Genomic DNA, 25,455 nt, shown 5'->3' on the forward strand with positions numbered 1-25,455 from the left:
AAGCGGCGTAATTTAAATAAGATTGTTCTTCTACTGCATTATTTTTAAACAATTTTTCTTAGTATGGAGACAAAAATCTAATCGCCCAATAAACTTGTGAAATGGGTATTTATAATTCCTGAGACCCTTTACGGAATTTCAATTAATGAAAAAAGGCGACTCCAAGGTGGCAACTGATGAGTCAAGGGTCTTACAAAACTTTGATCATCTGTGTAATCTGTGACTTTGATTATATGTTTTGAAATGTCTAAAAACATGGTGTGCGCACTCGTAAATTTTTTTTTGACCAAATCGAGAATAATTGCGTCGCGGCGCAACCATGCAATTTCCTTCGTTTTATCTTTGTTATATCTAAGGAAGTCTCTCGTTTTATTTTGTTCTACAACTGGCAACTGATCTGTGATCGATAGATCACAGATAACAGTAATATGTGATCTCGATCGATCAACCAGATAGATAAGTTTTCTCAGCCGTTGATGAATATTAAATTTAAAATTAACAATTTTGTTCAAGCTGCAAATAAGCAGATTCTTATGAATAAATAGTTTGACATAGTCAGATATGTTTGAATTTTACGGTTTTTTGTTGTTGCTTTTATAATGACAATTTTCTTTTCCAACTGAATGCAACAATTTACACAGTTAACTAATTTTGGAAAAATTGGCATTTTTCTATATTGTGGAAATATTAATTTCAGACAATTTTATTGGTTTCTTCTAATTTCACATACCCTCATACCTACATCATGATAATACCTAATATTACCCTTATATTTCGGACTTAGGAATCTAAGGAATGGAGAATATCATTGCTCGCTATTAGAAAACTGGTGTACCAAATTGATCATTCTGAACATACGGAATATTTCACGAGAGAGAAAGGAGAGAAGAACGGGATGAAAATGGTGTCCTATGTGAATGGACAAAAATTATTTCTTGTCGCATACTCACAGATTAAATTCAATTATTGAAATTATTTTATCGGATTGGTTTCTTCGATATGCTTACCTGTAAATCTAGCAGTTTAGGAAGTGAAATATAAATTGCGGCAGTGATGAAAAGGAACAACGACGACATGAATCCTATGAAGATAAACACTTTCGAAGGTTCTTCAAGATCCTCTGGGTTGTAACAAACAATAAACACTTCAGAATTGTTCACATTGGTTCTACAAAAACTGGCCAAAGAAAGAAGACATTATGAGTTCAATTTACAGAGTTAATGTGGTAAATTCATACCCTTCGTTTTCTTGCACGACTTCCCCAAAGCTAATCTTTCCATTGATTTCGTCTACTTTATCAAGATCTTCAGGGTTCAAAAGGAATCTATTGGCACATTCAAGCACATTATTTATTGATCCTTCCAGACATTTTTTCGCCAACAAGATGTTCCCACCCTCGCAACAGTTTTTTATCGAACAGTTTCCGACCTGTAGAAGTGCACATATTGCGATTATCCACTGGAAGTTCATCCCTGAAAGAAAAATATAGGTGTTGTTTTTTTATGATTTCCAACAAAAAATTGAGTTTGAAAATTAAACTATACCTTCAGTTTAAATTCAATCATTTCGAAAACAATTCATTTAAAACATGGCTAAGCTTTTACGTTCATAAAACTTAGGAAACCGGTAAATTAATGAACAAATGAGTGTTTTTTTAAATGGATCACCCCTTATATTTTTGCATATTTTCAATGCTCTTCAATACCTCTACCATGATGCAAAATATTAGGAATATTTTTTCAACGGTACGGATCTTATTCAGAGAAAACTGCAAAATTTCGACGGAACAGTTAGTAGTTCGATAAAAGCCCTTTACCGATTTCCGGAAGCGATAGAATCATGAATTTGATCAGGATTTCTTTTAACTTTGCCTAGTTATCGTTCCTAAATGATCAACATCTCTTATACAGGCTGTCCGTAATCAATGTCCAAATATGAAGAATTTCAAATTTTTTTTCTCAATTTTTTCAAATGTAACACCCTGTATTTTTTTCCATTTTTTCAGAAGTAACCTTAGGATTTTTTCCACTCCTGTGTCCAGCAGAAACGAAAAATGACATTTCAACCAAAAATTTCAATCAGGAATAATGAACATAATATCTAAAGGATCCGTTATGATTATGATTATATCGATATCAAGGAGATATAGGAAAGGAGGTGCAGGTCTGACGTCATTGGACGCTTATGTCAAGCTAAATTGTCAGAACTGGTGTCGTTAGCAGTGGCGTAGATTATCCGCACGTAAATTGTTTTAGAATAAGCGAATCCAACTACCGATTCGATATATCTATGAAGGTAGTGAATAATTATGGGATTATTGATTGTGCTCGAGTTCCTCCAAAACTTTCCTGAACATGTTGGTGTCGTTTGATGAAGATTTTACAAGAACTTATGTCTAGAAAATTTCATTCTATCATCTCACTTACATGAATAATGTAATTTGTGGAAATAAATGAATGTAAATATTGGAGATAATTTATTTGGATGAAAACATATTATGCAGCTCAAAATGCCAACACAGAAAGTATTTTCCAGCAATTTTTCATTTAATGAGAAGTTACAATTGGGTTGGTATGGTTACTTTGGTTCACGTTCATTTCTGTTATCTCTCTTAATTAACCCATTTAATGATAAGCTTCTGTTTTGTCAGAAATCATCATCTAAGATACTACAGTTTTTTTTCTTTAGGTGTTCATTATGACGTTGGTCTAATATCAAACCCACTTATAGAACTGTGAAAGTTTTTCCCCGAGCCATATGATAATTTTTTCCTACTCAACATATCCATATTGATTTAAATTATAACTGCACCATTTTTTTTCTTTCACAAAGCTCATTAATGGTACTTTTCTACTAAAGTTCTAGTCGAGACACTTCTTTTGGAAGTTCCAATAATAGTTAGCCATTACAGGAATAATATTCTCCATAAACTAGCTGGCACTTCATGGGGTGCTGATGCAGCCACTCTTCGAACGGCAGCTCTAGCTTTGGTTTTTTCGGCTGCTGAATATTGTTGCCCCGTTTGGATTAATAGTGCTCATGTGCAGAAAATTGATGCACAACTGAATCTTTCCATGAGAACCATAACTGGAACTATTAGATCTTCACCTATTCAATGGTTACCAGTTCTTTCAAACATTTTACCGCCTCATATTCGTAGACAGACTGCGGTTATGAATTCCTGGAAAAAATTCCAATCCTATCCAGACTCGTTCCCAATTCTATCCTATATTCCCGAAAATACCATTCCAAGACTGAAGTCGCGTAAACCTTTATGGTCCAACTCTTTTCTTAATTCGAATATAAGGGACAAAGACCTTTGGCAGTCTGAATGGAATAGGTGCACTATTTTCAACAAAGAATTAGTAACTGATCCTTCGAATAGAGTTCCTGGTTTTGATCTTCCCAGGAAAATATGGTGTATTCTGAATCGTATAAGAACAGGTCACGGACGTTGCAATAGCATGCTTTTCAGGTGGAATTCAGTTGAAAGCCCTAGTTGTGAATGCGGGGAACCAGAAGAAACCATAAATCATCTAGTTAATCATTGTCCAATTTATAAATTTCAGGATGGTTTTAGAGCTATACATGCAGTTTCCGAATCTTTTTTGAATTGGGTTGTCAATTTTAGGTCAATCTGACATATTGAATCTAATTTTATTATTTTACGTTTCTCTGCTTTTGTTTTCTCTTTATTTCAGATAACAGTTTCTGGTATCTTGGAGAAGACCTTCTGGATTTTCCTTTTTGTTGGAGAAAGAATCAATTTTTGCAGTGCGAGATGCCCTTCAATATGGAATATTTCAGCTTATTTCGTGAACAATTACAATCCACTACACTCACGGGGAGAAAGGGTTTTTTTACTGAGGTTTTTCCCTAAGCTCTTGTATCATACACCAATTTGTATGGTACCCCGTTACGCTAACCTCTGCTAAAACTGTATCTCATACACATGCTATAATTATTGTTTGGTGTTCAAGATTGTAATGCTCTATATCAAAAGAATATATATATTACAGGATAGTGTTTTTCTAGATTATCTGGTATTGAACTCTTTCTCCAGAAACAATATACCTAAAAACAAAAATTAATTGAAAGAAATTTTCTACTAATTTTAACAATGAGAAAACATCCTTGAAACACTTTGATAAGAGAACAGGCTTGAATTATGTTGATGAACCTTTTGGATATTGTCCCCTTTTCTAGAGTGTCCTTATTTTAGAAAGTACATGCAGGTATTTGATGTGCTTCAAGTTAATTGTTGACAAATACACCAACTACGTATGTGAATTTTCTTTTGCTAAATCTTCTAGGGTATGTGTTAAACATTTCAATGGGAACTGATTATGTTACGAGATAAGTTAACAAGGAGCACATGTAGTAATGGACAATTATTTTATATACCCAGCCTTCCTGAGTTATTGAAATAATAGATTGGTTTTTATCACATTTCTGACAAGTTCCTAATATCATACTTACGAAAAACTGAATTGCTTTACACTATCATACTTGTTCATCAATTAGACATCTTATGTTTATACTAATACAGTCCTCCCACATATTTCCTGAAAGTTCATCTTTACTCATCTGTCTTTCCTATATAAATCATGATATTCAATTAATCTTTTATATTGTCATGCAGTTTTCGTTATCTCACTGCATTCATTTCCACAGGTATATTTCGGTCGGATAATCATATAGCGAAATTTTTTCTTCCTATCATATAGATCATATGCCTTCAGTACTGAACTTGCTGTTGGTTTAAATGCCCGCACTAAAACTGTTCTCGTATACTGTATCAGATATTTTTGTAATAAATTCGATTTCATAACTGGATGTAAGAGTTTCTGATCCGATATATTAAAAACCAACGTTTTCTCTACAAATCACATCATTTTGCCTAAAAATGTACATCTAACCTCTTACCTCCCATTTTGCACGCTTTCTACTAGTTTGTACTATCAAAGAGGAATATTTGATGCTATCTACGCCAATGCGCGCTAGTGTGACGTCATTGGACGCAGCCGATCCGCACTTGCGCCTCCTTTCCTATATCTCCTTGATCGATATCATCATCATGGAAAAAAATACAGGGTTGAAAAAATCGAGAAAAAACAATTTGAAATTCTTCATATTTGGACATTGATAACGGACATAAGCCTGTATAAGAGAGGTTGATCATTTAGGAACGATGACTAGGCAAATTCTTAAGTCAAAAGAAATCCTGATCAAATTCATGTTTCTATCGCTTCTGGAAATCGGTAAAGGGCTTTTACCGAACTACTGTTTCGTCGAAATTTTGCAGTGTTTTCTGAATAAGATCCATACCGTTGAAAAAATATCCCTAACAATTTGCATCATGGTAGAGATATTGAAGAGCATTGAAAATATGCAAAAATATAAGGAGTATTCCATTTAACAAATCACTCATTTGTTGAATAATTTTATTTGGGAACACCCTTTATATCAGAAAATAATTTCCTGAGATGCAGAATTGAAAGTACAAAGGGAATGCTTTTCAACTAAATTTCTAAAACGTCTGGTTTGGCAGCTATGGAAGCCTAACACACTATTGCAGGACCCTGTATGTACCTATAAGTTTTCGATTAATAAGATCACTTAGATCATAAAAATCTCTCCTCAGTTGAATCAAACTTTTTTCTAAAGCAGTTAAATGAGAGTGTCAAACAAAACTTCTTGATTACTTTGATAGTAGTCGCCAGTAAGAGGATTTCTTCTAATTTAAATATTGATACTAAATTTATTTTTCTATAAATTTTTTTACGATTAGGTTACTATCAACAGCGCACATTTTAAAACTCTTTTTAAGTAGGTATAAAACGAAGATAATGAGGGAACAATTTGAAACAAATAGAAGAAATTCAATGGACGTAACCCTCTGAGAAATATTAACCGTTTCGGGCTCTTGGACCTCATCAGTACAGTGAAAAAATGCAAAGATGAACAACACCTGGTGAAAATCACAAAAATCAACGGAGTCAAGAAACAGAACCTGCATTCTAGGTCAACAGCCAGACGTTGGCTGTTGACGATGTCTATTTGTTTCAAAATGTTTCCTCATTATCCTTCGTTTTATGTTTATAATTCTGGCCTTGGATGTCACGCAAGTAGTTATAGCTGCTTCCGTGGTAACGTTAACCGAAACCGCAAATATGCTGCTGGCTTTTTGTTTGTTGACTCCGTTCACCTCCGATGATATTTATGAGATTTTCCACAAGTGTTGTTCATCTTTGCACTTTTTCACCGTATTGATGAGGGCCAAAAGCCCGGAACACTAGTCTGCGGTTAATAATTCTCAGAAAATTACGTCCATTGATTTCTTCTCTTTTTAAATAGGCACTTCAATATTATATTATATAATTATAATTATATATATATATTATATATTGATATTGATGCAATTCTATGAAAACATTGATTGATGGGTGAGTTGATTGGAATATTTGGAATTAAGAAGTAAGTACCCATATAGAATTACTTTCCCTTGGTCGACATGAAACAATTTGTGATGGTCAATTGGTTGTGAAATATAATACACAGGGTGTTTCAACAAGAACTTTGTTTTGTAAATCAAAATAAAACAATAAATTCAGATGACAATTATTCAAACTTTTATTTTATTCAGAAAAGGATGGTTTGGCAATTATGAATGGAATATGATATCTTATAAATGTCCACCACGACCACGGCTACATCGGTGTTAAATCGCATGATCTAGCTAGCCCTTTAACGGCTGAATTTCGTGAAATTATGCGATCAGGAAATTTGGTTTGCAATAAATCCATTGTTTCGGTAGTGTGTGACTTGTGGCACCGTCTTGTTGAAACCACATATTTGTGATATCCATATCTTCAACGACAGGCCAAAATTTAGTTGCTAACATCTCTCGATTATGTTGACCGATCTGTAAAACTTTTACAGATCCACCATTTTCATAGTGAATTTTTATTATTTTGAAACGATTTTTGAGTGAAATGGAATTCATTGTAACAATTGCCCAAGTTTCTACCACAGATATGTCAAAAACCAAATGTCAAAACTTTCATGTAGTTCCGGTGGGGCCATAGTGTAAAACAAAGTTCTTGTTGAAAAACCCTATATTTGGTTATTTCTATAATATCTACAATGTTTCGGCAAGCATTCGCCCGACATCTTCAGGGATTTTCTTGTTTATAACTGCAGTTATTTATAAGTAAACATCTTTCGGAAAAAGTTCTTGAGGAGAACCTTTAGCTTCAACCGGGAATAACTCGAAATGTATTAGTTCATAAAAAAAATGCGACAACGCGTGCTCTATCTAGTAGTGTAATGCAATTAAATTATTCCTTACATCATTTAGAATATTTAGATGGTACAGCAATGAAGTGATATTTTGTGAGGTGTTTTTCTCGTCAAGGAGGTTGTCACTATACGGATAAATTTCTCCTGAAAAAATTCGTCCTGCAAAGCGGGCGCGTATAGCTAGTTTTCCTTTAAAATGCAGATATATTCTTACTATCGTATTTTACAGTCTCACAACATCAGACATACAGTAGTTATATTATTCCACTTTAATTGATAGAATAAATAAAAAAAAGTTGAATTTCCTCGAAATCATTGCAACCTAAATTCTTACCTGATTCGGAATTCCATTTATTGACCTTTCAAATTCTCTGTGGTTATTTATTCACATTCAGAATTATATCGAATAAAGCAAAGATTGATGAAAATATGAATATTCAAGGTTCATCCTCAACAGATAAGTTATGTTAATATAGAATTAATTATACTCGTATAAGTAATGGGAAACATCCACAATTGTAAAAATAAAGGAAGATCCGTGATCCGTAGTCTGTTGTGTATCTGTTTTATAAACGGATTTCCGCCCTGTTCATATGTTATATCTATATTTGGAATAAAATATCACAAGAGATATCTAATTATTAATTAATATCTTTAGTCATAATACAGAGGGATCGAATAACAAACAACGCACAAAATTCATATTTTCGTCATTCCCTTCTTTCCAGAAAAATATACAATTCTTATATTCGAATTTCGAATTACTTAACATTTCATGTATAATTGACACACCTCAAAATTTTCCGAAACTTTTTAGGGTTTTCACTCTCAATCTCTGGAACAAAATCAATTAAAAAAATTGAAATAAAAGATTTGCTCCTGGGTAAATTCTTGCACTAACTTGTCTGGAGTAAATCAAGTAGAAATATTGTTGCCTGACAATGAACTAAAAAAAAGAACTTTGAAATTATAATTATATATATAGTAACGTTTCGGAGTCTGTATCAGACTCAGATGAATTTTTTTTATTGATTTTGTTCCAGAGATTGGGAGTGAAAAACCTAAAAAGTTTCAGGAAATGCAGAATCCTCCCAGAATGAATTTCAATCGATATCTCAAAATTTTACCAATTTTTCAGAACAATGAGAAATATTCGTTGCAACGCCGGACGTAAAGTAAATCAATACGAAAAGTAGACGCCTTCAAAAATAGTCGACTTTTCTTTCGGAAATTAGAACATAAATGTCATTTTTTGTTTGCGCTTTTAGTTCGGGGGCCCAAGTAGGATATTCGGGATTTATTCGAGCTTGTCAGATTAATATAAGGGGAGATACCCTGGACCTTGTAGAGTATCTCTACCAAAAATTAGACCTGTATATAGGTGGAATTGTCTAGGACAGCCTGACAGAAGGGTCAAAAAAACGATAATTGTACATTTGTGCGTGAATAGGTAATTTAACACGCATTGAAATAAATAGAGGAATAAAGAGAGAAAGAGTACAGAGTGAAGTGATTTGCAACATTCCCAATATAACACCTCGTAGCTTGTTGGTAAAAACGTTCCTTTCAATATACCTGCATCCCTTTGCACAATAATTGTGGGCCATAAAAAAATGAAGGAATTCACAAGGAGGGACACATACGAGAAATGAAAAATAAACTTATTTTCACAAAGACCTGTTACAGAAACAACCTACCACTCTGAAGTACATTCCTTCGATATTATGAATAAATTGAACAAATCCTAATTGTAATAAGAAGGGACACATGCTAATCATGGAAGAATATCCAACCCTCCTGCGCAATATACATATATGTATACCTAACACATAATTTATTGATAAAAGTGAGAAATGTTTGAAATCGGTGAAAATTCAGAAGATTCCATCGTTTTTCCAAAAATCCTGGAAAAATCTTTCCGCTTCGGTAATACAAGCCTCAAATCAGTAGCGAAAAATATGTCGATTCGAGATCACAGGTCATCAGGATGGCTATGACTACGAGAAGGGAAGAGAGCCCAGAAAAAATAACTAGAGTGAGTTGACGAGGTCTCCCAATGTGTCCTTAAAGATAGGGAGAGAAGGAGACTAAGGAGAGATGACCAGATGAGAATCAGAAGCCACAATATAACAAATTCACTGAAGGATTTCTTTCTATAATTAGCGTAGATTGAAATTTTTTAGTTTATCTCTTTATTCTATTGCCATGATGTCAGTTCAGTCAAAATAGTAAAGCATGTTGTGAAATTGTGAAAAAGTTCTTAATATCTACTCTTAACTTTGGGTTCACGTGAGTTTATATATTTTAAATTACCACATCTCACTTTTCCATCGATGTTAAGCATGAGTAATCCAATTTCAGAATTTGATTTTTTTTTGAATAGGTGGTACAAGAAAACAACTTCGATCCTATTCGACGCAGAATTCAATGCCCAATATCTTTATAGAATTCACTAACAGGTCATTTTTGTTGATCTTTTCAGAAACCTTGTGTTAAAACAGATATTTTTCTTTATTCTGAAATAGTTTGAGGACATGGGCGCCCGCAGAAATTTTTCTCAGGGGGGGCAAAATATCATCTACGGTTAGTTCTACTGAAGAAAAATTCCTCTAACGGTGACTATCGAAAAATTTCCAAAAAGATGGAATCAATTAAATGATCGTCAAGAACGAACGGCTGCATCGAGCTCCATAAAATCTTCAGATTTTTAACTAGAGGAGTTGCTCTTTCAGAATATGTTTCACATTTCTATGTACGGTTAGTTTTATTGAAAGAAAAATTACTCTAACGGTGACTATCGAAAAATTTCCAAAAAGATGGAATCAATTAAATGATCGTCAAGAACGAACGGCTGCATCGAGCTCCATAAAATCTTCAGATTTTTAACTAGAGGAGTTGCTCTTTCAAAATATGTATCACATTTTCATTTACGGTTTGTTTTATTGAACACTTACGGTGACTATCGAAAAATTTTCAAAAAGATGGAATCAATTAAACGATCGTCAAGACCGAACGGCTGCATCGAGCTCCATAAAATCTTTAATGTTATAAATATGGCCGAACTTAGATGCGAAAGATTAAATTTCAATAATTTTGAATTCTTGGGCAAAATATTGAACAAAGAAGAAAGCATTTCATGTTCTTTTGAGAATCTCGTTTCAAGGGCTGAAATCAGATGATCTAAATATTGGATGAATATAGATTTTTTGAAGTAATCTTCAGCTGAAGATGCTTCATAATTAGATATGTACAGGGTGGGCAAAATTGGTGATACCTGAACTACAACTGTTTAACCCAACCAGATAGAGAAAAATGAATGTCTTCTTTTTTCTAGAAACTAATAATGCCATCAACTGCATTCCTCTATCTTCTTTTGTTTTTGAGTTATAGGCCAAAATTTAAATTTGGGCGATTTCAGGTCATTATCTCCGTTTCAGAAATATATTATACATCACCCTCAGTCTTCCTAAGTCATTTAAACTACTGTTTTCATAAAAAAAAATTCATCTATATGTTATAGATCAGCAAATATACCTGTTGGCAAAACTCATAGTATGCCACTGGATTGCTATCAAAAAAGTGTCTCTATAATGTTTTCATTTCAACATCCTAGCTTAAACAGAAACGGAGATAATGACCAAAGTTGAATTTTCAATTTTGACCTATAACTCGAGAACAAAAGAAGATAGAGTAATGAAGTTGATGGCATTATTAGTTTCTCGAAAAAAGACGACCGCAATGTGCCATGCATTTTCCTCTATCTCGTTGAGTTGAAAAAGTTGTAATTCAGGTATAACCAATTTTGCCCACCCTGTTCATTTGTCTACCGCAAATTCGTGGTTTTCCAATCTCTATATTTGAGCCTCTGAGCAGAAAATTATGCTTTGGAAAAAATTTCTGTGAAGCATGCATCATCGGAACGATATTTTTCACAAATATCTATAATAAAATTTATGTGACGTTGAACATCTACAAAATTGATAAAAACATCTTTTAGTGTATTTGCTATTGGTTCCTATATATTTGAATATTTACTTGCTACCGTTAAACAAACCACAAAAGTGAAAGAGTTTATTGCAGCCCATAACTGAGAAGCTCTTTTTGTTGTTGAAGAATTTATTGAAAGTTTTCAGCGAAAACTCGCAAAGATTTATATCTAGCTGACCAATGAGTTTCACAAAACAAAGGAAGGTGTGAAGATGTTTTGTGCTGAAAAAAAATAAGGCGATCAGAATCTCAGGGGGGCCATGCCCCCCCCCCCCTGCGGGCGCCCATGTTTGAGGACCTGTATAACAAAAAGTGGCAGTCCAAATTACATGTGTCTAGTCGCATTGGAAGCATAATTTAATGTTAACTCTCATCATAATAAACACTTTTTTGAAACTTTCAGTCCCACAGGAGATATGCGAAATACCTCTTCAGAGAGCACATTTAACCCCTTCTATAGCAAAACTAAGCCGAGGAGGAAGACCTAGAATATCCAACAAAATCCGTCTAATGGAACAGAAAATAAGATTGGTGATAAATAAAAATTTTGTGCCCGCTTATGCTAATGTGTTTGGACACACAGATTATCAGACAACAATGATATGCATTGGTACACCGGGTATAATTAATTCAGATCCTCTATTAAGAATGAACAATGAAAAAACTGTGGTTTGCAGTGAACTAATAATTAATAATGGCTTATTAGCTTACTATAGTACCTACTAGTTTGCGGAAAGACTTTTACTTACTTATTTTTACTCTTCTTCCACAGATTTGACACTCGCTACCATCGTCATCGCGTTAAATTTCGTGCGATTTTAAAGTTCAGACTCTGTGAATCCAAATCTGAATTCACGTCACCGCAACCTCTTCGATTTATAATCAGTCTTCATTAATATGCTTCCCATTATAGTTCTGTTTTATTATGGTAATAATAATGATGGGAGAAATAGTCAGCGAGATTGGCCGAAATCAATTACGAGTGGAAAAAATTAACATGGAATTTCCGAATTATTCAAACTAAATCTATGGATATGCATGCGGGTAAAAAAACTTGAATTGAAAAACTGAAGGTCTGTTCTCTCCAACTCATACGGAAATATCTTTCCGTAATTGTTTCTTATGTGAAACATTTTTAACCTTGAATTCATTAAGGAAACTAAGGAAATAAACAGGTCCCATAACGAAGAATTTTAGTTCCCACAGTGAAAAGAATCAGATTGAATAATACTGAAAAGATTGTCACTTTGTGAAGTGGGCTATTCTAAGAGAACACTCAAAAATTAAAGCGGCGTTACACTAGCAGGGCACCTCAAAGAATTTTTACAATTTTAATGCCCTCTCGTTTTGCTTCGTTTTGCTCACCACTCAGTTTATTTGGCTCACGTATATTGAGCTATAGACAATTCAAAGTGCCCTGATGGTGTCATATTACACTAGCAGGGCACCTCAACGGATCTTTCTAATATTGGTATTATTCGAAAGCTCTCGTTTTTCTCATGAGTCCGTTCATTTTGCTCATTTATAGTTTACGAGATTTAGGAGAAATTTTTTTCACCCTAGCGTGTGGGATATCTCCTCTCATTTAGCTCTTTTCAAATCTCCAATTAGTTTTTCTCTACCACTTACCGTTACCGAGATATAGATAATTCGAAGTGCCCTCTTGGTGTAATAAGTAGTACCCAACAAAATGTCCAATGGCTGTTGAATACACTCCTTGTTATGCAACAAAACCTCTGATATAGAGGATTTGTTTTGATCCTGCTCTTAAGGATTTGTGTAAATCACAGAGCTTTGTTGTTTGGAAGGGAAGCACTTCAAAGATAAGTTGTTTTTTTAACGTTATTGTCATTGAAACATTTTTGTATCTCTTCACGCCCAAAAATGGACTGAACAGTTGAAATATATGTGTATCTTCATTGTAGAAAAACTGCGTAAAGTATTCGATCGCCTTAGAGCAGCGAAGTTGAAAATCCAAATGGACAAATCAGAGTGTTTAAGAAAAAAGTTCAATTTTTTGGTCTTAAATCCAACCCACTGAAAATTGATGCAATTTTACGCTACCCAGTTCCCAAAACATCAACCGAGTTGAAGGGATTTCTGGGACTCACAAGATACTACCGCAAATTCATAAAAGATTGGGCCAAAATTGCAAAACCTTTGAGAAAACTTCATGAAATCATTTCACAAAGTTGAGCAAAAGGGAACAAAACGAGGGCTTTCGATTCAAACCAATATCGGAAAGATCCGTTGAGGTGCCCTGCTAGTGTGGTATTACAACAGCAGGGCACTTCGAATTATCTATATCTCAGTCTCAGTAACGGTAAGTATTAGAGAAAAACTAATTGCTGATTTAAAAAGAGCAAATGAGAGCAAAACGCAGATGTTCCATACGCTAAGGTGAAAAGAAAAAAAAATTTCTCCGAAAACTCGTAAAGTATAAATAAGCAAAATGAACGGACTATCAGCAAAACGGACCTAAACGAGAGCTTTCGAATGAAACCAATATTGGAATTATTCGTTGAGGTGCCCTGCTTGTGTAATATTACACCAGCAGGGCACTTTGAATTCTATAACTCAATGTACATAGAATTCAACGTCGACAATAAGATCTCACACTGCGTCATATGTACTGATGCTCTTGGTGCTATTCAAGCGATTACAGATCTTTTCTCCAACAACCCCATACTTAATCATGCAAAAGATCTTATAGCATGTATACAACTCCAACAACATTCATGCTCGATACTCTGGATCCCCTCACATTGTGGCATCGAAGGCAATGAGAAGGCGGACCAAGCTGCTAAGGAAGCAATTATTTCAGGACAGCCCTTTGAGCTGATCACCAACTATGACCTAGGAAATAAATATAAAAAGCAACAAGAGACAAATGGAAAAACTTTCGGCGATCCCAGTGTTCTAAACTCAACCAGATTGATTCCTCAATAACCAACTCACCACCTATAACCCTGAAAAGAAGAGAATTAGTAACCCTAAGGAGGTTGAGAATTGGTCATTGCCTATAGCCACCCACCAACATTTGATAACTAAGGAAATCATACCGAAATGTACCACATGTGACACTACAATTACTGTTCAGCTTCAGCATATTTTAATGGACTGTCAAACCTATCAGACACAAAGAACAAAATTTAATATTAGCAACACGATGAAAGAAGCCCTGGAAATCAGGACAATAGTCCGGGAGGTGGCGTCATTTTTGAACTAGTGATCGATCTTCACACGAATTTTTTAGCATGAGTAGTTCTCCACTTGTACAGGGTGGGCAAATTTCGATGTTTTAGCACTACAGTTTTTAAACCAGAGGAGATACACAAAATCTGATACCCCATTCTCGTTCTCTTTTTCTGAGAAACTAACAATAGTAGTAGTCATTTTTGGCCACTTTCTTTTGTTTTCGAGTTATAAGCAAAAATTGGAAAAATGGCGATATCGAAATAAATTTATATCTCCGCTAATACTGACGATAGAGCTCTGAAATTGAAACATTATACAGGCACTTTTTTATGTAGAATCCAGTGGCGTGCTCGCCTTTTAAGCAGGATTTTTAATTACGAAGCTATGACCCAAAGTTATGTTTTTTTAAATGGGAACACTAGTTTTCTGTGCAATTTTTTGAAAGCTTAAATTTTACTGATTTCAAAAATATATAACATCATATGGTTTGTATCAATATAAATAATAAAAAATGGTCAAAAACCTTTTTTCTCAATATTTCTATGGTTTCAACTTTTGATGAGCATAGACAAATATAGCATCGTATGATTACTAGTGTCTCCTTCTATAAGTCCTTTCATTATTATGAAAATTTATAAAATATATCTTGATTCAAATTCTGTGAAAATTGGTAAAAAGCATAGAAAGAATGACATTGCCGGAAGGAGACTGCTTTTGATATAGGAAACTCTATTTTTCTGTGCCCGTCAAAAGTTGAAACCATAGAAATATTGGGAAAAAGTGTTTTTGTCCATTTTCTAATATTTATATTGTTACAAACCATATGATGTTATATATTTTTGAAATCAGTGAAAATTAAGCTTTCAAAAAATTGCACAGAAAACTAGTGTTCCCATTTAAAAAAACATAACTTTGGGTCATAGCTTCGTAATTAAAAATCCTGCTAAAAAGGCGAACACGCCACTGGATTCTACGTAAAAAAGTGCCTGTATAATGTTTCAATTACAGAGCTCTATCATCAGTATTAGCGGAGATATAAATTTATTTCGAAATCGCAATTTTTCCAATTTTTGCATATAATTCGAAAACAAAAGAAAGTGGCCAAAAATTACTACTACTATTGTAAGTTTCTCAGAAAAAGAGAACGAGAATGGGGTATCAGATTTTGTCTATCTCCTCTGGTTTAAAAGCTGTAGTGCTAAAACATCGAAATTTGCCCACCCTGTACATATGAGGTCCGCGCGTCAGTCAGTACAATAGCGGTGAGTGGGGGCATGGGAGGCGGTGAAACTCGTCGGAAAAATCTCGCAAAAAAGTGATTCCCACGTTAAACTTTATAATAATAGAAATTATACATGATTATGAGTGAAAATGGGCGTCACTCACGTTCCCGATGGTGGAAACATCGTCAGTCAGGCGTTTGAAGTGGTCGGAAAAATCTGAAAATTGAAGTGACCGATCTTCACTTGAAATTTTGAAAAATGATTATTTTAATCCAATTGAACGTAAAAATGGCCGTCAGTCACGTTTATAGTGGTGGATTCTGCGTCAGTCAGGCTTCCAAAGTCAAGGGCAGTGACCAGCTTCCTTTGGCGAGCTGCATCTTATGCAGTTAGACTGACTCATGTTCCACCGGCATCGTGCCGGCTGACGATTTATTTATCGAGTGTACATAACAATTACTTGTTTATATATTATTTTAAGGTGATATAAATCACTATATCCAACTTTCGAATAGTGATTATCACTATTTTCTCAATAATTAATTGCTTAGTAATCAAATCGAAAATTAATGTTTCAGCACAGACTATTCATATTCATCTCGGATACCTGGACCCTCTGGACGCCAAAGGAAGTTAGTCACTGCCCTTGACTTTGGAAGCCTGACTGACTGTCTGATCTTTTTTTACGATGGAGACATAATTGAAATCTTGTATGCAAAAATTAAATAGTTTCGCAGATCAGAAGTCTATTTTCTCTGTAGTCTATATAACACTATCAGCCGTTTTCAATAAACCTATCTATCTTTCGTTTCACTTAGTGACGGTTGGAAACCATTCTAAAATATATCTACAGATAGATGATAGAAACGAAATCAGATGGTTTTTCTATCTTCAGTAACTGAAACAATGGATAGATAGGTTTATTGAAAACGGACGTATATGGTTTACTATCACTCTTAGATGTGTACTACTGCACAGCTTGCTATCTGGCGCATAGTATTCTTATGTGGGTTTGTGTCTGAACTAGATGAAGAAAAAAAAAATTAATCTATTTCACCTTCACGTTCTTCGTTCTTATTCAACCTCGAACAAGATGATGAGCCATACTTGTTTGAATATATTTCTTCTGTGGTCGTCCCGAAAATGAAACTTCCGGTATGATTAACTAAAGCAAAAGCAACATTTTACACAAACATTACTGAAAGTAGCATTTTCTGCAAGTTTTTTTCCACTTTTGGAACATTTGTGAAACCAGTAATGAAAGTAAGGCTGCAGAAAAAATATTTTTTTCTAATATGTGATACCTACTTTTTAAAATTCATTGACGTTTTGAAACTTTTGACTTTTCGTAACTGGTTACGATTTAGCAACTGATGATGAACAGATACTTGCTTTCATAGCAACGAAGTAAAAACTTAATATTTTTCTTATTTTGACATATCAGTTGACACTTTTTTTAATATAATTAAAATATTTAGCAACTAATGATGAACAGATACTTGCTTCCATAGTAACGGAGTGAAAAATTAAATATTTCCGTCACTAGACGATTTATAGAGAATCTGTGAGGCACGCTATTCAAAATAAAAAAATATTTTATTGGGAAACACTATTTTTCGTGTTCATTACGCTCATTACGAAAAATAATGCTTTTCCCAACTGGTTTCATAAATAACTTTTTTGTAACACATTCCAAAAGTAATTATACGGGACTCGCCTACGGTTCGCCTTCAGAAATCCTGCGAGTGTGTTACGTACAATATTTTTCGCTATTCCTTTCCTTTCCTTTTTTTGGATGTAAAAAGAGAAGAAATAAACACCAATGTTACATGACAAGCGCTGTCATAATTAAATACTAACTTCCAGTTTCATAATCAAATTTAAAGTCACTTTAAGCTTAAAGCCTCCTTTAATGTCATTTTTAGTAGGGTTAAAGGAAGCTTTAAAGTTAAAGCGGCTTTAGGTTTGATTATGAAACCGGCCGTAAAACTATGATGCTATGGTTATGTTAACAAGTTGTTTTGGTATATTTGTAAATAATGATACTACATACATCTAAGTGGCATTACATAAAAAACTTCACTAATTTAAGTAAGAATGATTTTTTGACTTTGGTTAACTTATGCTTCGACGGTGGTTGTTTTTCTTTTAACAATGTTCATTATAAACAAATTGAAGGTACAGCAATGGGTTCTCCAGAAAGTACCACTTTCGCAAATTTGATAATGCATGCTTTGTTTGATTTTGCGGTCTCAAGATTGGATTTTACAGTTCCACTGATTAAATTATATGTTGACGATACCTTAATCTTGGTTCCCAAAAACAAAATTGAAGAAACTTTAGACGTATTTAACTCATTTCACAGAAACATTGTGTTTACCTTAGAAAAGGAAACAAATTTTAGCATTTCCTTCTTGGACATAGTAATAATCAGAGATAAAAATGAACTCAAAACTAACTGGTACATAAAACCCATGAATTCAAATAGATGTATTAACTACTTTTCCAACCACAGTGCCTCACAAAAGAAAAACATTGCAATGAATTTAATAAACAGAGCAGTGGTGTTGATTAATGAAGAATATCATTTTGAAAATCTCCAAAAAGTCACAAAAATACTGACAAGTGATAACTATCCAATACATTATGTAAAAACATGTATCAATAACTATCGACAAACAAGAAGACCAAATATGACAACAAATGCTGACACTCAGGACAATACAGACAGACCACACCAACAAACATCATCATCACAGACCACATTGAAAAAATTTTCCAAGTTAGTATTCTACCCAATTTTGTCATATAAAATTAATAACATTTTCAGAGAACACAATTGTACTGCTGCGTTCTATAACAAAATGGATAATAAAAGATTGTTTTACACCAAATTAAAGGACAAAACACCTCTTTTGAAACAATCAGAACTGGTCTATAAGATTGAATGCTCTAATTGCCAAAAATGCTACATAGGTCAAACAAAACAACTTCTACAAGAACGAATCAGACAACATACTATTGACTCAAAGAGATTTGACAATACACAAAAGACGGCACTGACGGCACACACTCACACAGAAGGACACAGATTTGACTTTGGCGGGGTTACAATATTGGACGTAGAACAACATTACAACAGAAGGTTAATTAGTGAAATGATTCACATCAGAGCACACAATACAGTTAACTTCAGAGAGGATACTCAACACCTTAGCAAAATTTATGATAGTTCAATGAACACAAATGGTAGAACTTAGAGTAATGGTTGGTGGATGGTGTTTTGACTATATTTCTCATCAAAAGTGAAATTGTTTAAAACTAATATTCTTTAATCTTTGGAAGGTTGTAGTGCTGTAATATATTTTTTAATATTTTTAATATATATATAATAACTCCGCCTGCAGTATCGTCGGGTGGATTGAGTAACTCGATGGTACTGTTGCCGGTCCCAAGCCCGGATAAAGGAGGAGGGTTGTAGCAGCAGGCTAGCTCCCTGCTATATGTGAAAAACTCAACTTGCTAAAAAGCCTAAACATCGCCTCGGAAACATGGACGGATTCACTGGTAAACGACAAAAGCAGAAAAAAAGGATAATGAATATGGGAACATGGAACGTACAGGGAGTAAAACACAAAATCGACATGGTTGTATCAGAAGTGGAAAAACTTGGAATAGATGTGGTTACTCTCACTGAGACAAAGAAAAAAGGCAGTGGTACAGAACGAATTGGTAAATACCTTCATATTTACAGCGGTGTACCGAAAGAAGAACGAGCCAAGAGAGGAGTATCCGTTCTATTAAAGGCAACACTTAAGAACAAAGTAACCAACTACGAAATGATCAATGAGAATATATTGACGGTAAACATCAGGATTCATCAACACGATCTTACCCTGATTGCGGTATACGCTCCTTCCGATGATGAATCTATCGCTAACAAGGATTCATTTTTCGAGATCCTCAATGAAGTTATCAACAAAATTGGGAATTCAAGAGAAATTATTATGATGGGTGATTTCAACAGCCGAACAGGACGAGTATTCAACAGTGATATTGTAGGCCCATTCGGAGAAGATCAAATGAACGATAATGGACATAGACTCATACAATTATGTGAAACTAACAACATGAAAATTACCAACGGCTTTTTTCAACATAAACATATACATCGGTACACCTGGGAACAACCTACACGTAATCTTAAGTCGATAATCGATTACTTTATCATCAAACAAAATTCAAACATACAGATGAATGACGTCAGAGTACTAAGGGGAGCTTTTGGTGGCGGATCAGACCATTTTTTAGTACGGGCCAAAGTATTTTTTCCAGCAAGGCGTCAGGTAAGGAGTAGAGATGATGAATTTATTGGCTTACATAAACTGTCACATACCGAATATAATCTCGATAGCTTTATGCACGACAGCACAGTGTTATTATACCAACAACGACTAAATAGTAAGCTAGTAACAGACATTCAAAAACGAACATTCCGCGAAACCTATGATAATATCATTTCAAGTATACACGAAGCTGCTCAAGAATCGCTAGGAACAAGAAAACAATATGAAAGCAATAAATTATGGTGGAATGAAAAAATTGCCGATTTAGTAAAACTAAAGAAAGACTTATATCTGAAATGGTTAACAACAAAAAACCCTAATGATCTCGAACAGTACAGGATAATAAAACGTGAGGCAAGAAAATTAATACAAAAAGAAAAAAATCAGCTTTGGGATAAAAAATGTAATGATGTCAATGCTTACATTGGAGGACGGAAAAATGCGGAAGCTTGGAGATTTTTAAAGTCGGTTCGAACATCACATAAAGAAAAAGCCCCTCTGCAGGTAATAAAGACTGAAGCTTGGGTAAATCACTATAAAAGGTTGCTGACCGAGGACAGACAGGAATATTTGAGCAGATCAACCCCTGAAGAAATATCTATACAGGGTGAAACGATTGAAATCACGGAGGATATGGTCAAAAAGGCCATCAAAGGTTTGAAAAATGGGAGAGCTTGTGGACCTGAAGGCATATACACTGAACTCCTTAAGAATGGAACAGAGAAGTTATTCAGAATGATAACATATATATTCAACTTATGCATTAATGGACATCCTGTACCTGAGCAATGGAAATCGGCCTATATAACATCCATATATAAGAAAGGTGATAGAAAACGATGCGAAAACTACAGAGGACTATCAGTAACTAGCACATTCAGTAGACTGTACGGAAAAGTATTACGAGATCTAATAGAGGAAGAATTTAAGGATGAGGAGGAAGAAGAGCAAAGTGGATTTCGTGCAGGAAGAACATGTAATGATAATATATTCTGCCTCAAGCAGATTATTGAGAAGAAAACAGGAACTAACAGAGAAGTACACATTACATTCGTAGATTTACACCAAGCCTACGATACAATTCCAACAGAAAAACTTTGGGAAGTACTGAAAAGCACAAACATCAACCACACTCTGATTACAGCTCTACAGAATCTATACAATGGTATAAAATCGTGCATAAAAATAGGAAGATATGTTACTGATGAATTCACTGTCACTAAAGGTTTGAGGCAGGGTTGTTGTATATCACAGACATTGTTCAAAGTATATGTGGCAGCGGCCTTGAAACAATGGAAAAGAAAAGTTCATGGCATGGGAATAGAACTTAACAACACAACCCTCTATACCCTGCAGTTTGCCGATGATCAGGCAATAATATCCAATGATAAGGAAGATATGGAATATATGGTACGCAAACTAATTGAAGAGTACGAGATTTGGGGTTTGAAGGTCAACATTCAAAAAACCAAGTATCTGTGTGTCGGCGGAGAAGCAAGTGATCTCACGATGAATGATGGAAAAATAATAACACACTGCCAGAACTACAACTATCTGGGAGTTATTTTTGACTCGACCGGAACGGACAATCATGAAATAGAGAGAAGAATAACCACAGCAAAAAAGGCAATATCCTGTCTCAACGGCATATTATGGAATAAAAATATAACTAAAAGAAGAAAGTTCAACATTTATGAAACCTTAGTGAAAAGCAGTCTATTTTATGGGTCAGAGAATTGGAGACTAACTGAAAAATATAAGAGAAAATTGGAAGCAGTTGAAATGGACGCAATGAGAAGATCGCTCAGGATATCAAGGAGGGAAAGAATCAGAAATGAGACCGTTAAAGAAATGATGGGTATTGAAGGAACCCTAATGGATGACATCGAGAAAAGACAGCTGATATGGTACGGCCACATACAACGTATGTCAGAAACGAGACTCCCAAAGCAAGTAATGAACTGGCAGCCCGCAGAACGTAGGAAGAGAGGAAGACCAAAGACCAGTTGGAAACAGGGCGTCGTTAAAGCTATGAGCACAAGAAACTTGCAAGAACTGGACTGGGAAGATAGAAGAAGATGGAGGCAGGGCGTCGGACAACGTCGGAAGACGTTCTGAACCGGCATATATATATATATATATATTTTTAATATTCGAAAAACTTTGAAATGCTCGAATAACTGTGATCTGTCGAAATTATATTTGAAGATTTATGTAACATCATTGTATTTGTATTGTTGCCCAATTGATTGCTTATGTGTGTTATATTGATTTGTGGATTGTTTGTCAAATTCTTTTAGTTTCTACATTACAATGTTTTAATCATGTTGATGCAGATGGCGCTTGGAAGGGCAGGATTCGGATACCTACCCGGATCACAAACCTTGAGAAAGGAAAAAGCAAAAAAACATTATTCTATGCTCCAACCTAAAACTTTTTTGTCCGTTCACATGTTCACGTACTTCCGAAAGAAAGAGAAAAATTTCACCAAATGCGTTGCAAAGTTTTAAAATTAATGATTATTCTTCCAAAAGTTCATATGTTAAATTAATGAAAATTCGAGGTGGGTACCTGTTTGGTGCTCTTCCGGGTGAACTCTGTAATTTATACTTTGTTACATTTTAGCCTTGATAAAGGAACAAGTTTTGTGTCCGAAACGTCGGCGAAGATTTAAAGTAATTTAACATCCACAATAAAAGTCCAAATTCCCGATAATTGTTTTTTTTGTTTTTTTTTTGTTTTTTTTTGTTTTTTTTTTTTTTGTCATGTTTTAAGTTGTGACTGTAAAACACTGCTCGCGCATCGAACATATACGAACATCCACCTTCTTACCAAGCAGAAAAACAAGTAAAAGGTAAATCAGAACTACATTGTTCTATATACACTATATGAAGATCGAGAAACAATATCAACTGACCACTGGTTCAGACAAATATGTTTTATGTTTAGTAAAAGTCCTTTGGCTTTCGAAATATTGGAGATTTTCGAAAATTCAAGAAAATTACCCCCATTTGCCTCTTGTTTTGGAGGCAAGCTCCCAATGAAGGAATTTTTTCAATCTGTTTTTTGGTATTCCTGAAATTCTATCGACTGTAATTTATGATTGTTTGGACGCATGCATAGTTTTTTTTTAACAAAATCTAACTTAAATTTTCTGTTTCACTGATTTCTCACATAATATGGAAATATAAAAATGACTGTCAGCTGCGTGTCTAGCAGGGGAAAGACCGTCAGTCATAGCAAAAATGTATGAGCGCGCTCATGCATTTATACGGCGCGCGGAATTTTCAATGGCCTGACTGACGGTCTTTCCTTCGCTAGACACGCAGCTGACTTTCATTTTTATATTTCCATATATGTAAGAAATCATATGGAGGTGTTTTCATTCGAGATGAAATCACTTGATTTTCAAATTTTTTTCCCAAGTTCACGCGCTCGAGTGACGTATTTTCCACCCTCCGCCGATCGGCTGACTTCACTATTATGTTTATAATTAACATCAATATTACATATAGAAAATTTCAGCCGGGATAAAATCACTTGAAATTTTGCATTTTTTCCCAAGTTCCGCCGCCTCCCACGCCCGCACTCAACGCTTCTTGACCAGCTGACGGTCAGTTTCGTCATTTGCAATGTGACTACAACATACAGTATTAAATTCAGCCGGGATGAAATTCCTTGAAAAAAAAAGCCACTGCCTCCCAGACTATAATGTCCAAAAATTATAGAGTTAGGTATAATCTTTGATAACGTCCTTTGCCGGCAGGTATCATATTTTCCAATTTCCATTCAATACGACAATCTCTGTGCAAACTTTCGGATGCAAGTTGAGCTATCGGAGGTCCGGAAGCGATCTAGAGGGCCGTGCCATTCTCACAGCCTAGAAATGATAAATATCCGCCAGTGACACACACATCACAATGTTCTTTTTACTCTGTAATCTGTGACAATGTTCACGGTTACACGGATGGAGAACCTGTCGCAGTATCTGATAATAAACTGATTTTTTATTAATTCTAACCTACCGATCTACCAGTAGAGTAAAGGATCCAATTGTACACTGTGTGCCATTTTGGTTGAGACTGCACTATATCTCAGCTATTATTAAACATGGAGACTTGCTGTTCTCGCGACCCTGGATAACATTTTTGTAAAACTTTTAAAGCCAAAAACAGAAATATTCTAACTACTTTTGTTCCTGAAATACAGGAAGAAAACGAATATGTTCACTTTTGGAGTTATTATTTCTCCGGCCCTGTATAAGATAGAAAAAAAATGAGAACTGCTTATAATATATATTTTGACATAGAAGTCAGTGGCGTAATGAAAAATTTTTTTAGAGCACTGTTTTCAACATTGGGCATAAACTTGGTAATTTTTAAGGCCCGGTTGTTCAGTGCAGGATTAAAGTTAATTAATTTAGGGATTAATTTTGACACTTCCGTTCAATTCTGTCTTAAATCTCGGCTTAATCCTGCACTGAACAACCGGGTCTAATTGAAACACCCTGTATATTTTTGGAATTTTTTCTGAATAAATTGATATATCACAACCTAATATTTAATAAATTTTAGCTTCATAAATAGGAAAAATCCATATTCATGTTTGTTTTCAAATAGTAGGCCATGAATTCGTTCACACAATTATCACTTTCCTCAAAACGCTATATTGTTTAAACCTATTCATTTAATTATATTTCAAACATTTTTAAATTTATGTTGAAGAATGATATTTTAGTTTATGTTTGAAATATATTTAAATAAATAGGTTAAAATCACATGGCGTTTTGAAAAAGTAATAATTTAATGCATGTGAGGGAATTCATGGCCTACTATTGGAAAAACAAACAAAAATATGGATTTTTCTGATTTTTGAAGCTAATGTTCATTAGAAATTAGGTTGTGAGACATCAATGTATTCAGAAAAAAAATTACAATAATTTGACGTTAAAATAACATGGCGTTTTATTTAAAAAATACTAACTTTGTGACCAATCTGTGCTCTAAAAAAAATTCAATTATGCTGACTTTAATGTAAAAGCATATATTATACACAGTTTTCATTTTTTTCCATCTTATACAAGGCCTCAGAAATAGGTAATAACATCTCCATTGTACATTTTCGTTTTCGCCCTCTATTTCAGGAACAAAAGTAGTTATAATATTTCTATTTGTGGCTTAAAAAGTTTTACAAAAACGTGATACAGAGTCACGAGCACCGCATGTATATATCTTTTATAATAGATGAGATACATTGCAGTCCCAACTAAAATGGGACAGTGTACATATATGTACACAGAAAATTTTGATTGAAGAATGCGAAATATATTACCGAATTATTACATTTTTATTTGTTTCTTGAAAATAATAGAAATTGATATGTTCAAATATTAGATATTG

At 34.3% G+C, this 25,455-nt stretch overlaps 1 protein-coding gene across 2 annotated transcripts in view; it reads right to left on the reverse strand.

Annotated features, from left to right (window-relative positions):
• Positions 1 to 25,455, reverse strand: part of LOC123307342 (G-protein coupled receptor Mth2-like) — a 63,483-nt gene that overhangs the window by 16,113 nt on the left and 21,915 nt on the right. Inside the window, exons 1-3 of one of the 2 annotated variants that reach the window (XM_044889605.1) lie at positions 12,043 to 12,161; positions 1,238 to 1,472; positions 1,008 to 1,176 (exon numbers count right to left, since the gene is read on the reverse strand). In XM_044889605.1, coding sequence (XP_044745540.1) covers positions 1,008 to 1,176; positions 1,238 to 1,470 — 402 coding nt within the window. In that variant the 5' untranslated portion in view covers positions 1,471 to 1,472; positions 12,043 to 12,161. Of the gene's footprint in view, positions 1 to 1,007; positions 1,177 to 1,237; positions 1,473 to 12,042; positions 12,162 to 25,455 lie in introns of those variants that run through there. The other variant, XM_044889604.1, reaches the window with a different exon arrangement.

This window comes from Coccinella septempunctata, chromosome 2 (genome assembly GCF_907165205.1).
Source record: "Coccinella septempunctata chromosome 2, icCocSept1.1, whole genome shotgun sequence".
In the NCBI taxonomy this organism is placed as follows: domain Eukaryota; kingdom Metazoa; phylum Arthropoda; class Insecta; order Coleoptera; family Coccinellidae; genus Coccinella; species Coccinella septempunctata.